Source organism: Salvelinus namaycush, chromosome 36, assembly GCF_016432855.1.
Source record: "Salvelinus namaycush isolate Seneca chromosome 36, SaNama_1.0, whole genome shotgun sequence".
NCBI classification, from domain to species: Eukaryota; Metazoa; Chordata; class Actinopteri; order Salmoniformes; family Salmonidae; genus Salvelinus; species Salvelinus namaycush.
The window spans coordinates 6,332,669-6,347,391 of NC_052342.1; the positions used below are offsets into that span (position 1 = coordinate 6,332,669).

At 44.5% G+C, this 14,723-nt stretch overlaps 1 protein-coding gene across 1 annotated transcript in view; it reads right to left on the reverse strand.

Annotated features, from left to right (window-relative positions):
• LOC120030557 (echinoderm microtubule-associated protein-like 4) overlaps positions 1–14,723 on the reverse strand; it is a 30,585-nt gene that overhangs the window by 5,174 nt on the left and 10,688 nt on the right. Inside the window, exons 3-13 of the mRNA XM_038975974.1 lie at positions 9,639–9,815; positions 9,316–9,430; positions 8,583–9,080; positions 6,815–6,931; positions 6,496–6,524; positions 4,366–4,395; positions 3,942–4,062; positions 3,435–3,584; positions 3,179–3,248; positions 2,975–3,085; positions 343–438 (exon numbers count right to left, since the gene is read on the reverse strand). Coding sequence (XP_038831902.1) covers positions 343–438; positions 2,975–3,085; positions 3,179–3,248; positions 3,435–3,584; positions 3,942–4,062; positions 4,366–4,395; positions 6,496–6,524; positions 6,815–6,931; positions 8,583–9,080; positions 9,316–9,430; positions 9,639–9,815 — 1,514 coding nt within the window. The remainder of the gene's footprint in view (positions 1–342; positions 439–2,974; positions 3,086–3,178; positions 3,249–3,434; positions 3,585–3,941; positions 4,063–4,365; positions 4,396–6,495; positions 6,525–6,814; positions 6,932–8,582; positions 9,081–9,315; positions 9,431–9,638; positions 9,816–14,723) is intronic.

The window sequence follows — 14,723 nt, forward strand, 5'->3', positions numbered from 1 at the left end:
AAACAGTCCTCTTTTTTTCAGGCATCTACAGATTCTCACTCCAAGGAACGCTGGCTTTAACAAAGCCTACGCATGCAAATGACAGGCTTGGCTCCCAGCAAAGATACACTAGAGGCTTATTTCATGTACATGGGTAGGTTTGTTATAGCACAAGGAAGCAGATGTATACTGTAAATGGTATTGATTATTACCATTTTACTGCAATAAACCTACTGTGCAATATGAATAGGACTCTCTGTGTATGCGTGTGTTCGTGTGTGCATGCATGTAGGTGTGTCCGTGCCTGTGTGCTTGCATGAATGCCAAGTGTGCATGCGTGTGTGTCTTGGTGCATTGCTTTACCTTAACCTCTGCGTGCTTGGTTCCTTTGGCGCAGTCCCACACAGACAGCATGTGTTCATTGGAGTCATCAATCACACAGAGGAAGGCTCCAGAGTCCTGCAAGCGGAGGAGACGTGAGTACGAGCGAGAGAAGGAACCAGTGAGAGGCCATATGGCAGATGGAGAGGTAATGCAGAGTCACAAGGACAGGGAAACGGAGATCAATAGCTAATGTGAAACCGTCTGAAGGGGTCGTGGGTTCATTCCGCTGAGGCTACCCATAACAAAATATATGTACACATGACGGTAAGTCACTTTGGATAAAAGCATCTGCTAAAACGGCATATATATACACACTGCTCAAAAAAATAAAGGGAACACTAAAATAACACATCCTAGATCTGAATGAATGAAATATTCTTATTAAATACTTTTTTCTTTACATAGTTGAATGTGCTGACAACAAAATCACACAAAAATGATCAATGGAAATCAAATTTATCAACCCATGGAGGTCTGGATTTGGAGTCACACTCAAAATTAAAGTGGAAACCACACTACAGGCTGATCCAACTTTGATGTAATGTCCTTAAAACAAGTCAAAATGAGGCTCAGTAGTGTGTGTGGCCTCCATGTGCCTGTATGACCTCCCTACAACGCCTGGGCATGCTCCTGATGAGGTGGCGGATGGTCTCCTGAGGGATCTCCTCCCAGACCTGGACTAAAGCATCCGCCAACTCCTGGACAGTCTGTGGTGCAACGTGGCGTTGGTGGATGGAGCGAGACATGATGTCCCAGATGTGCTCAATTGGATTCAGGTCTGGGGAACGGGCGGGCCAGTCCATAGCATCAATGCCTTCCTTTTGCAGGAACTGCTGACACACTCCAGCCACATAAGGTCTAGCATTGTCTTGCATTAGGAGAAACCCAGGGCCAACCGCACTAGCATATGGTCTCACAAGGGGTCTGAGGATCTCATCTCGGTACCTAATGGCAGTCAGGCTACCTCTGGCGAGCACATGGAGGGCTGTGCGGCCCCCCAAAGAAATGCCACCCCACACCATGACTGACCCACCGCCAAACCGGTCATGCTGGAGGATGTTGCAGGCAGCAGAACGTTCTCCACGGCGTCTCCAGACTCTGTCACGTCTGTCACATGTGCTCATGTGCTCAGTGTGAACCTGCTTTCATCTGTGAAGAGCACAGGGCGCCAGTGGCAAATTTGCCAATCTTGGTGTTCTCTGGCAAATGCCAAACGTCCTGCACGGTGTTGGGCTGTAAGCACAACCCCCACCTGTGGACGTCGGGCCCTCATACCACCCTCATGGAGTCTGTTTCTGACCGTTTGAGCAGACACATGCACATTTGTGGCCTGCTGGAGGTCATTTTGCAGGGCTCTGGCAGTGCACCTCCTTGCACAAAGGCGGAGGTAGCGGTCCTGCTGCTGGGTTGTTGCCCTCCTACGGCCTCCTCCACGTCTCCTGATGTACTGGCCTGTCTCCTGGTAGCGCCTCCATGCTCTGGACACTACGCTGACAGACACAGCAAACCTTTTTGCCACAGCTCGCATTGATGTGCCATCCTGGATGAACTGCACTACCTGAGCCACTTGTGTGGGTTGTAGACTCCGTCTCATGCTACCACTAGAGTGAGAGCACCGCCAGCATTCAAAAGTGACCAAAACATCAGCCAGGAAGCATAGGAACGAGAAGTGGTCTGTGGTCACCACCTGCAGAATCACTCCTTTTTTGGGGGTGTCTTGCTAATTGCCTATAATTTCCACCTTTTGTCTATTCCATTTGCACAACAGCATGTGAAATTTATTGTCAATCAGTGTTGCTTCCTAAGTGGACAGTTTGATTTCACAGAAGTGTGATTGACTTGGAGTTACATTGTGTTGTTTAAGTGTTCCCTTTATTTTTTTGAGCAGTGTATATATAAACTCAGCAAAAAAAAACGTTGTTGCCATGTCCCGTTGTTGTTGTACCTGTCCCGCAGGTGTGATGTTCGGATGTACCGATCCTGTGCAGGTGTTGTTACACGTGGTCTGCCACTGCGAGGACGATCAGCTGTCCGTCCTGTCTCCCTGTAGCACTGTCTTAGGCGTATCACAGTACGGACATTGCAATTTATTTCCCTGGCCACATCTGCAGTCCTCATGCCTCTTTGCAGTATGCCTAAGGCACGTTCACGCAGATGAGCAGGGACCCTGGGCATCTTTCTTTTGGTGTTTTTCAGAGTCAGTAGAAAGGCCTCTTTAGTGTCCTAAGTTTTCATAACTGTGACCTTAATTGCCTACCGTCTGTAAGCGGTTAGTTTTTTAACGATCGTTCCACAGGTGCATGTTCATTAATTGTTTATGGTTCATTGAACAAGCACGGGAAACAATGTTTAAACCCTTTACAATGAAGATCTGGGAAGTTATTTGGATTTTTACAAATGCTCTTTGAAAGACAGGGTCCTGAAAAAGGGACGTTTCTTTTTTTTTTTGCTGAGTTTATCCATCTCTCTCAATGTAAGCCTGTATTGGTTGTTTGTGAGTGTTGTATGGAGATTTGGTGTCGGGTGTTTTTCAAAAGACTTATCGAGTTGACAAAGGACAAGGTACTTAAAAATATAGACCGTTCATTTTGTAGTAAGGATGAACACTTACTGCAAAGGAGAAGGCTACAGATCCTACACCTCGCTCAAACGTGCCCAGTCCTATCTGTTGTAGGGTGATCAATGTGGAGGAATCCCATATGTGGACATAAGGCTGCAGGGGCTGAGAGACACAATTAGACGTATAGGACTTGATAAGTGTGACCATTTACAGTACATAGATTTGGTATACATTTTCATTCATAAATTGCCTCACCTTGCCATCCTTATCCACCCCAGCCGTCTGCCCCGACGCCACCCGCACCCTGTCTGGATGGATGGTTAGACTGAAGGACAGACAAATTGTGATTTTATACAGCATCACATTCTTTTAACTTGACAATCAATTCCTCACATTTTGCTTGCTCAACAACAATTTGTGTTGATTTTGTACAGTTTGTTGTATTTTATACACATGACAAATAAACTTGAATTATGACATGAGGTGTCATGGTTCAACGTGAGCCACTCACCAGCGGACACAGTCTGTGTGTTTGCTGTAGTGGCGTTGAGTGCGGTTGTTGATGTGGTACAGCACCACCACACAGGCGATGAAGTATACTGCCTCCCCCGACGCCAGCAGGTACAGGTTGGCTCGGCAGTCACGCCCCCGGTAACCGTAACTACGCGGCTCCAGTCAAGGTGACATCACTGAAACGTCTCATTGGTTCATCAGTCTAAATCATTAATTCAGCCTAAAGCAATTTCACCCACAGCTACACCCATAATAACAGGTGATTTATGGATGACACAACTTCCACTGAAACGGAGGGCTTGGCTCAAGGACATTAGGGAATTTACATACATTTCTCTAACTGACTCATGGGCAAAATGGACTTAATGGCTTTCATCTAATAAACTTTGCACTATAGGATATCAAATATTCTAATCAACCATGACTGGGATTTAAAAACACACAGTATGTTGCTAGATCAAAGCCCCATTGGTCGTGACTTGTGGGAGGGACTTAGGAAGGATACACCCAATCGAGTTCCAGTTTCTCTACAGGTGGCTCCATCCTCAGATCATCGTAGTTCTGGATGTTGGAGGGGACGTACATGGTGATTGGTCGACCGCGGATGAACATCTTGATTGATTGACCTGTCAGCCAATGACAGATGAAGAAAAATGTATGACAAGACTGGACCATGGATACATATTTGTACATCTCCAATTGCTACCATGATTCAATATGAACTTTTGCTAACCTATCCTCAACCAAAGCCCTGGTGATGCTACAATATCCTACACCACAAATCACATTTAGATCCTAATTCATTCAATAATGTTAAGTCAACAGTGCAGTGCCATTAACCTGTATGAATCCCAAGCCCAAGTCTCAGACCTACATGTAGTTGAACGACATAACAGTTAACACATAACATCCCCCATGATGTCTCGTACCTTGGGTTCCTCGTCTCGATCCGGCTGATCCTACGAGAGGAGAGGAAGAGACAGAGACAAATAAACACAGGGATCCGAGCAGAACTAAATCACAGCCGATTGCAGCAGAGCAGGCCCTGCTCTGACATTACGGATCCACTGGGACCAGTTTCAGAGGCGCTAGAATGTGATCTATGAGCAAACCAGTGGGGTGGATTTCCAACATCAGGCCTCCTAAACCAGTGGTTCCCAAACTGTGGGGCGCGCAATTGTTGGTCAAATAAAAAAAAATAAACATCAGAGCCTGACAAATGTTCGAAGGAGAACATAACATATTGTTTTAGGGTGGTGAAAGAAGATGGATTGTCTGAGTCGTGTCCGAGCTTAAAGCATCCTGTGTATACATTATATCGCAATAACCAGGTGAATCTCCTCTTGAAATGGACTGCAATCTAGGACCAATAACGTCTCACACTCTTCAATTTAAAAAGGTTGGGGAGTGGAGAGTTAAAAAAATATGTTTTACACGTGTTGTGGAAGGTTCTGGTTCTGGATGTTTCTGGTGGGAAAAGGGGCTTGACCCATCTGCATGTCTCACTATGAAAAGGTTGTTAGTTGTTAAAACTAAAAAGGCAGGGCCCACGCCACAGGTTGAAGAAGCATGGGAAGGGAAGTCGGTACAGTTGAACTACTGCAAGTTATTATCTAGCTCTTTTATTAGTCATTAGTGACACTACATGGAATTTTCCCATAGGCCTACTTCATACTGCTCCTGGACCCCGTCGAATCAAATCAATGACAGATTTGGATTGGTTTAAAATGTAGGGGTATTTCCACACTATTGCCATTCACATTTCCAAGTATGGACATTCAGTTAGGATATAGTGAGTTCAATTTAAAAAGACCTGGTTACACTTTTTACAACCCTCTCGTGATGCAGAAGAGACAGTTGCAGAAATGACCTAACTCATGTTGAATTCAGGCAGACCTGTCCCGGGCCAGCTCAGAGAGACAGTGAAAAAAAACGGGAAAAAGTCTAGTCCTGGCAAGCTCACAGAAAGAGAAAGAGAGAAATATTTTTTGTTGTTGTTGAAAACCGTTCTTCTCGGGTAAAACAGTCATCCATCATCCCGTCAGGAGTCTCGGAGTGGTGCGGCAGCACGGTTAACCACAATGGATGGCTTTCCAGGGAGAGTCCAACGGGAGCGTCCCAACCCAGAACGGAGTGGCGGAGCACTAAACAGACTCTCTTGTGTTTAACATCAGGAATGGCTGCCGCGCTGCCTCATAAATACGCCAGTGTAAAAAAGTGTCTCTGTGATCACAGTACGATGAGGGATATTTCTGACCAGGCTTATTTTAGTTTGTGGCAGAGGGATGGACTGTGATGGACTCCGAGCGACCTTTGAGCCTAGAGACGACTAGAGGATGGATGCAACGTCCAGTGGCCAGTCACTTTCACGACTGTCATTATTATAATGTGTAGAGTATTAGTAGCAGTAATATTGTTGTTGTTGTAGTTGCAGTATGCTCCTAGTATACACAGACGTAAGCTCTTTTGAGGCTCACTCCATGCACCCTTTGTCTAATAGAAACCCCTTGTCTTGTGGCTCACTGATCAAATTTACAGACTATTATGCTAATCGGATGGGCGCATCAAACTGATTTTCCGCCAATTGAATCCCCATTAGGTCCAACTGGTAAAAACACAGAAACAATCAGAGGGAATGTCCTCTTAACTCGCTCTGGTTTAGGAACGAGTCACCATTATAAAGATAAACCATACTTCAAGCCAACGCTCATAAAAGCTACTATCTTTGACATTATACTATCTTTGACATTTAGTATGCAGTTTAGTGTCCCCAACTAAAGAATGGGAATGAGAAGTTAACACACCAAAAATGAGATAGCCTTTCAGCCTATAACTATGTTTATGCATTTACAGGCCCCCTAAATGGAGGCTATGGACACATTTAATAATAGGTAGAGTAATACACAGGTTAGCTGGAGCTGTTATGTACGTATGGGCTATTCATCCAGTCCAGATCTGGCCTGCAGTCAGTCTGAGTCATTTAAGCCAATATAGAGACTATGGTTGTATAATACTTTGTAGGGAGTCTGGAGAGAGTAGTGTTGTTGGATATACATTACCTGCACTGGCGATGAGCTCTTTGGTCCGGCTGTGAGAAAGAAAGAAAAAAACATAACTGTTAAGATATTATATCCAAGAGACTCTTTCAGACACTTGGACCAACCGTTATATTATACAGTCTTTGGGCCCAGCTTACGCAATTGGGATATCCTAAGACTTTTCAAAAGGAAAGGAATTTTATTATACTAGAATAAAGGGCACTTGTTTTCCAATGAGTGACTATTTAGTCAAATATGTTTCTGCGGCCGTAGGAAAATGAGATGTGACGATGAGTTTGAAAGCTGGTCTTGCTGATGGATCAGATGGGCCTTCTCTCACCTCTCCAGACTGGGGGATCGGGTGAGGAGATTGGCCGAAGAAGCTGCTTTTTTGTCCAACCGCTTCTTGGTCTTCTCCTGGGGGTCCTTTGCCAGTTTCTCACTGTTCCTGCGAACTCTGGACAATGAGGATAGGGAGTCTGTATAAGAGGATTTATGTGCAGGGTTTGAGACAGACAACCACACTTGGGAATACAAACACATACTTGCGCAGAGACATGCACACACACACACAAACACGCTTGCACACACACACACAAACACCCTTGCACGCACACGCTCAGATGAACTATGAATGTGTCTGTGTTTCAACGTTTATTCTATGACGGGCCAGGGATTTCCTGTAAGCCACACAACCATTTTCCTGATGATGTGCTCAATAAATCAGAGGAAATTGCCCTCGTCATGTGACCAGGGATGTTCGAGGTATGTAACAGGAAGTAGAACTAGGAAGTGAAACCCAGCTGACTCCCTTCCCCTGAAGCTCCTACTGATTATACACATACTAGGTACATTATGTAGACAGTATTTGTATCCAAGTATGTAATGTAACTGAATAGCCTAGTTGATATTACGGTTTGGATCTGGATAAAAGTACTTCATAACTTAGACTTCCCATCCATAGCGCCGCTGGTTCTAATGGTGTGGCATGATAGAGCTAACTGAAACATATGCTATCAATCAGCAATAGGCCTCTTCCAAGTCATAACTAGCAAACAAAACATCAACACACACACACACAGAACACAAAAACAAATCAGAGGAATAATGTAGCAATTATTTTGTGATTATGGAGCGGCATGCAGCAAAAAAATATATATAATAATCTACCAATGAAAAGCCCCATTGAAATGTCCGCATGCAGGAAATCATGCTGAATCAATCCATGCTTGAAGGAGGAGAACTTCGTTAAAGGGTGAGGCTCAGGTTTGATCATCAGGTTAGTGTGGATTCATGAACACAACCCCAGTGTTATTGTTACACCGTGTGAACTACTTAACTTGTGTTTAACTGCAAACCCCAGTTGTTCTGAACGTAACCCTTAACATTGATTCAATGTCTTATCTGTAGGGCATGGAGTTTAACAATGGTCCAGAGTTTTTCCTGATCAGATCACATTGACGGAAAAAAAATAAAAAAAATAAAAATAATTTAAACTCTGGCCCCTACTCATCTGACACGCATAACTAGGCTACCACTTCTTTGGGCTGAGATCAAGTTTTGTTCTAGACATAACTAGACTGTTTTATTCATTTTCATGGATATGCGGTGAAACGGCTGCTGCTTGGACAACGCGGCCATTTTGAAACGTTGTATTCTAGATCCCCACATCAAAGAGGTGTTGACATGGCCCCCAGCTTATCCCGGCTTTCACTACTATTGTATACACAGGGTTGAGCCGCACGACCACATTTTCCACTGCGCTTGATTCGGTGTGTGTGTGTGTGTGTTGTCTCTCAAGGACGTGTCACTCAGCATACGATGAGCGCTGTCATTATGAGACACAGGGCCTTATGTTCCCAATCACCCTTATTTAGCCCCCGGCTCAAACACATGGACAAATAACACAGCAGCCGGATCCAGCGGGAGAGAGCACGTAATGTACGCTCCCCGGTCAACAGTCTACCGCAAACGGATTCATAGATTAGAGTTTTGACACTGGGGGGTTTGTAGAAACACAAGCATAGAGAATAGGAGATTTGTCCCCAAAAGCCATGCAATCAGGCAGGAATGGAGAAGAGGAGAAGGAGGAGGAGACGATAACGCACAAGGGTTTATTCTGGCCCTCCAGGATAGTGGAGAGAGGTCCGCTCCGGGGGCTGGGGGGCACGTCCTTAGGGGTGGCTGGGGACCCCGGGATTGGGGTCTGGCGGCCTGAACTCAGGCTCTCCGTGGAGCCATTGGGGTCCTGGAGGTCCTCTCTCTGGAGGCTCCTCATGGTGGTGGGGTGGATGGGCTCCTCTACAGAAGACGCCCTGCTCAGGTCCTTTTCAACTTCCTCATCCTCTTCAAGCCCCTGGATGCGGTGGAGCGTGGCCCGGGACCCCTCGGTCGGAGAGATACCCTTGGGGAGGGCATCTTCCAGGGAGAGGCTCTGGATGTCACTGGTGAGAGCCAGGGGGACCCTGTCTAGCCCCTGGTCCTGCCCCAGCGGGGTGAGCTCTGTCTGGGTAGCCCGATCATATGTAGGGGGCTTACACATAGGGGCTAGGGATCCATTGTCCCCATAGTGACCATTCTCACCTTCAATGTTGTTTCCCACTTGGCTAGAGACACACACAGTGTAGAGTTGAGATCAACAAGGATAAAACATCATACAATATCAAACTGAATCCAATAAGACTTTACTATAGAAGTTTGAAAGCTAGAAATCCACATTCCGGCCACTAAGTCCAATGTCTTGACTGAAAAAACGATGCCCTATTTACACACGTTGATAATCTAAGAGCCATATCTTTATATAGGTCTCTCCTACACACTCCCTCTGTGCTGTTACAGTACCTGGTGGCAGGGTGGCGGGTGCCATCCAGGGCTGAGCTGGAAGACAGTTTACGGGAGCTGGAGAAACCATCAGAGCAGAAGACTTGGTTCAGGACACGGGCCGCTGCAGGGTTCACTGAGGTCATATACAGTAAGACACAATCACACACATTGAGGATGGACATGACATTGAAGCACAAGACAATGGTCATAGGGATGGGATAATATTCTATTTGATTAGATTCTATTCTATTGGCTTCTGGTACTGTAGACAGGCTTACATTAGTCAAACCAAGTCGTTTAAGACCGCAATCTGATCTAAGGTGTGATGGTTGGCCACCCACCTGCGATGAGCTGCTGTTTGAGCAGGGGGATCAGCTGGTCGTGGAGGCGGAGCCTGCGCAGCGCGTCGGCCAGTGATGACTTGAGCAGAGTGATCTCGTTCTCCTGCAACTGAAGGCGCCCCTCCATCGTGGACACCCGGTCTGGGTAGTCAGCGCTGCTGCCTGCCGACACATCATCTGTGCAGATGGACCAAGACAACCAATCAGGAGATGGTATGGAACTAGACAGTCTGGAACTAGATGAACCATTAGTAAATGCTAAGGACGCACAAGGACAACCAATGAGGAGCCTATATCCAACTCCATGATGTCATGCCATTGTAACTCCCACAGAAGTGGTATAAACCAAGCAGTAGCAATGCATTCGCGGAATACCGTGAAAGAACTGTAGAGAAGGGAGAACTTCCAAAGATGAGCACACTTAGCAGTATTTACAACACTCACTGCGGTCATGTCTAACAGCCCACAAATCTTCCTCAAAAGAGACAGGACATACATTGTGCATGAAGATGGGCCTGTGAAGCCAACATTAATGTGCTCATATCCAGCACTGTTTATAACTTTAAAAGAACAAGATGAAAGTGTCGATGAGTTTGGAGAGAAATGGTCTATTTACTTCAATATCACGAGGCTTTGATGCTGCTTACTGACTGAATTAAGTCCCATTTTTATCAAAAATAAAGAAGGCAGGAGACTATTGCCAGTATTAGGAGAAAAGGAGCTAAGGGCATGTGTTTCTGCTTCTCTCAACCGTTTGCAATTTCCAGGGGCAGCCTCGCAAAAAGGAGTGGAATGTTCTAATTGTTTATCATCAGTTTGTGTTTAGGGAACAAGGTTTAGCTCAAATGGTTGTTAAGTGTCCGCAGACTTACTTTCTCTAAAGTAGTGCGCACGTCTCAGGCCTTTTCCATTATAATTCTGTATATGTCAACGTTTCTGTGAATTTCCTGAGACATGGCAGTAGGAAGACTTGTTTATCAATAGGTTGTGTTTAATGAATGGATTTTAATCTGTTCCGCTATTAATCAATCACCACAGATTTACACGTTCTCTGTGTGTACAACATGTTGGGATTAGATCTATTCTATCATCCTGTATGTTTACATTTCCAACTGATTTCCTCAGAGGTGAAAGGGAGACAGAAGGCATTCCAGGGTGTTGCAATCCACATGTCATGTGACTAATGATCAGACCCTGAGCCAACTGCAGCTTTTTTGTCCTTCTTTTTTTGCAGCCTACACAACTTCCTGCTTTGGTTGGCAACATTTGTTCTATTGTGTGTCAGTATGTGTGTGTGTGTGTTTGTTTTTACTATCCTTGTGGGGACCAGAAGTCCTCACAAGAATAGTAAAACAAGGACAATTTGTGGGGACACTTTGCCAGTCCCCACAATTTCACTGGTTCCCACAAGGAAAAAAATGCTATTTTAGGTTTAGGGATTAGGTTTAGGGTTATAATTAGGGTTAGGGGTTAGGTTTAGGAGTTAGGGAAAATAGGATTTTGAATGGGAATCAATTGTAAAACAAACCTGTGTGTGTGTGTGTGTGTGTGTGTGTGTGTGTGTCTACAGTTCCCCGTTGGAAAATCCCTGCTTTTTCTATCACTTTATGAAATACTTCCTCCTCCCTAAATTGGACATATGTTGCTATGGTAACCACGCCGACCAATGACCATGCAGTCCAATAAAACTGTCACGTCTCTCTGGGTCAGGGGAAAGAGTAAGTCGTCTGATTGATTCAGAACCTGATCGTGGATAAATAGACCGATTCTCCGGGTCTACTTTTGTAAAATGTTCTGTGAAAATAAAGTTTGAATTGATTTAACAAGTACAGAGTCATCTATAGGTCACCCTACATGTCAATACGCATGGTCCTTTTGAATTACATAGCCTGCGTATTCTGTATCATGCATATGGATCTGGAAGAACATTGACGATGCACTTAAAAACAGCGTTTCGGTGGGATGAAATGAAAACCGACCACGTGGGTGAATCACCATGAATCGTGTTCCAAACATGCCTTAACAGCTCTGCCATCTACTGGGTTGAAGAGGTGTATATACCTTGAGAATCTGGCACAGCGGGTTAATGTGATGCAATAACTGATACCAGGCCAAACTGGCATCCAGTGGGTGTGGCTTCCGTTCTCCAAAGTCCGTTCCAAGAGGACGCACATGACTGTCAGCTAACGTCAACTATGAACACTGCCACATTCTTCCTCTCTTTCTCCACCTCCTCTCCTCCTCCTCCTCCTCCTCCTCCTCCTCCCCCAGGCCTTCCCATGCATCATATCCAAGTTGGGGAGCTTATCGTTTCCTTTATTGTATGAAAGTGACTCACAGATCGTTACTTTCCCTTCCTCCTTAACCCTTTACCGACTGTCACTGCAGGTGAGATATAGCCTATGCTACTACTCAATCCTCATGCTGACACAAGCACTGTAGCAGTCAAGCGATCATCTAACATCTAGTCATTGTTGTTGATAATAAGTATTTGTAATGCAAGTGGGCTTATTCCCTTTGAGGGTTGAGGAGAGGAGTGGTTCTGACTGAGTGTCTCTCACCCATTTACTACTGAGCACTTGGGTGAGGCGTTTCTTAAGAACTTCTAAAGCACTTGACTGTTTTGCCTTGCTTAGCTCGTAAGGAAGGCAAAAACAACACTTTAAACGGTTGGGTAAGAATGTGGTGGCCAAGCAAACATGCAAATCATCCCAAGAGGAGAACCAGTTTGGCTTATCGGCTTGAAAGTATGAAAATATCTCTCGCCTTAAGGCCTTACAAGACTGTTTCGCTTTTCAGAGACAGAGAGATTCCAGTTATGCCTTCATTCGATACATCCCACACACTCAATCTCTGGACCAGAACACCATGGCTCCACTCCACACACAATGGGGTCTTTGAGGCTTGCTGGGAGGGAGTCTCTGTCTGCTGTCTGTGTTCAGACAGACTTGGCCAACCGTGTGCAGGGCCAGGCCTCTCACTGGACACACACACCACAGAGACAGATCAACAACAGCAATGGAAGAATACAGTGACATTTCACCCAGTATAATATTAATTAAATGAGAGAATGACGCTAACGGATAACTTCCAGTTATATTAACATTACAGTAGTAGAAGCTTTTTTGGATTCATTTAGGTCTATACTTTAGAACCATAGCTATATACTGTATATCTAAGGCTCTGGTTAAAAACGGCGTGTTAGACACTATGCCATGGATTTGATACATTACATACAGTACACATATATTCTTGCCAGTTGAAATTCCACACTTTCAATGTAAAATCAAAGGCAAAGTGTTTTTTTCCCCCAACTCCATGAACTTGGTCATGATGACATACACAGGGAAACATGACTTCACACACTTGTTTGAAGAGGTCTTAGAATTTAGCAGGAGAGCAAGACTACTGTACTCTAATTAAGGATAGGAAACACCTGACTCAAATGGTTGAGGTAGGGCACAATGTCCTCTAAGGAATATTGATATTCACTAGCATTGTGAAGAGTAAATGCTCTGCAGCCTACAGATAATAGGGCCCTAAAGCAACGAGGAAGTCTAATCTCAGAGTCTACATTAAACAATGTGGTTGTGAGGCACTATGGCTGAGTTTAGACAGGCAGCCTAATTCAGATTTTTATTTTACCAATTGATCTTTTGACCAATCAGATCCGTTCTGAAAAAGATCAGCTCTTTTCACATTAGATGTGATTGGTCAAAAGACCAATTAGTGGAAAAAAAATAAAAATTGGGCTTACGTGTCTAAACACAGTTTATGGGACTCAACTGTATTGTAACACAATAATTAGGATCTGCTCCAATCCGCTGGCTTTAAAACCAAAATCAAAAGCCAGCCTTCCAACTCTCTCTTTTGGCAAATCTCAGCTGACTTGATCAACTGTGCGTGAAGCATTAAGCAACAAAAAAACAACAACAACTTGTGGCCAAAAATGTAACCAAGTAATTAGAAACGTACGGGAAAGACAATGCAATGGACTGTGTACAGGAGCATTGAAACATGATCTATTCACTTGTCGATACAGATACACTCTTCAGTATTGCAGTATTGTTCGATCACTCGCTTTCTCCCAGACTCGTTCTCTCACACACACACACGCTGTTATAGTCACAGGGCAGGAGGGTTTCGGGTCATTAAATATCGTGTGGATGAAGGGCGGGTGCGTGGCGGGTTGCATAAAAAGAAAACAATAGCCTACCTTAAGACATCCATAAACGTCTCATTCTTATGCAATTTATATCTGTAGGCTACATTGAGGTTTTTATTTCATTAGTGCGTAAACCTAAGCTTTGGGGCATAACTGTCAGGCGCCAAATAGCCGACACATCAATCACTTTTGGGAACGGGCAGAAAAAGTTCATGTCGAACCACGGAGGCAAAAAGGTCAATGTCAGAGTTGAATTAAATAAGATAAAAGCTGCGAAAGGACAGTTGAAAATAAAGAAAAAGGAAGACCGGAAAATTAATGTTTGAGGACGATTTGGCTAAGTGGTAAAAGATGATGATATCAGTGCAGGCTATGTTAAGTGTGATGATTGTGAGGCGCCATACAAATTTGACAGTCACAAGACGGGGACTTCAAATAGGCCTATGACACGTCAAGGGAACTGTAGCCTACTGGGTTAAATGGAAACTGAGCCTATATATTAACTCCTGAAAAATTAAGCATTTCTTGCAGTAAAATGATACACAAAATGTAGGCTAAACTTGGACTCAGGAACAGGAGTGGAGAAATATTATTTATTTATTTCAGCATCTTGAGAGAATGCGAATGTGCCTTTAAATACCGTCTGTATCAGTGGAGACTGTCGAGGGGAGGACGGCTCATAATAATGGCTGGAACGAAGCAAATGGAATGGCATCAAATCATGTGTTTGAAACCATTCCACTGATTCTGCTGCAGCCATAACCACGAGCCTGTCCTCCCCAAGTAAAGTGGCACCAACCCTCTGTTCGTATAGAGGTGCTATCTTTATTAGTATCATGAAAGCTGATAGTATTTCAACCACATCAAATATGCATCCAAGCCAAACTGAAATGTTATCAGAAACATGTTGGGTCTGGGTC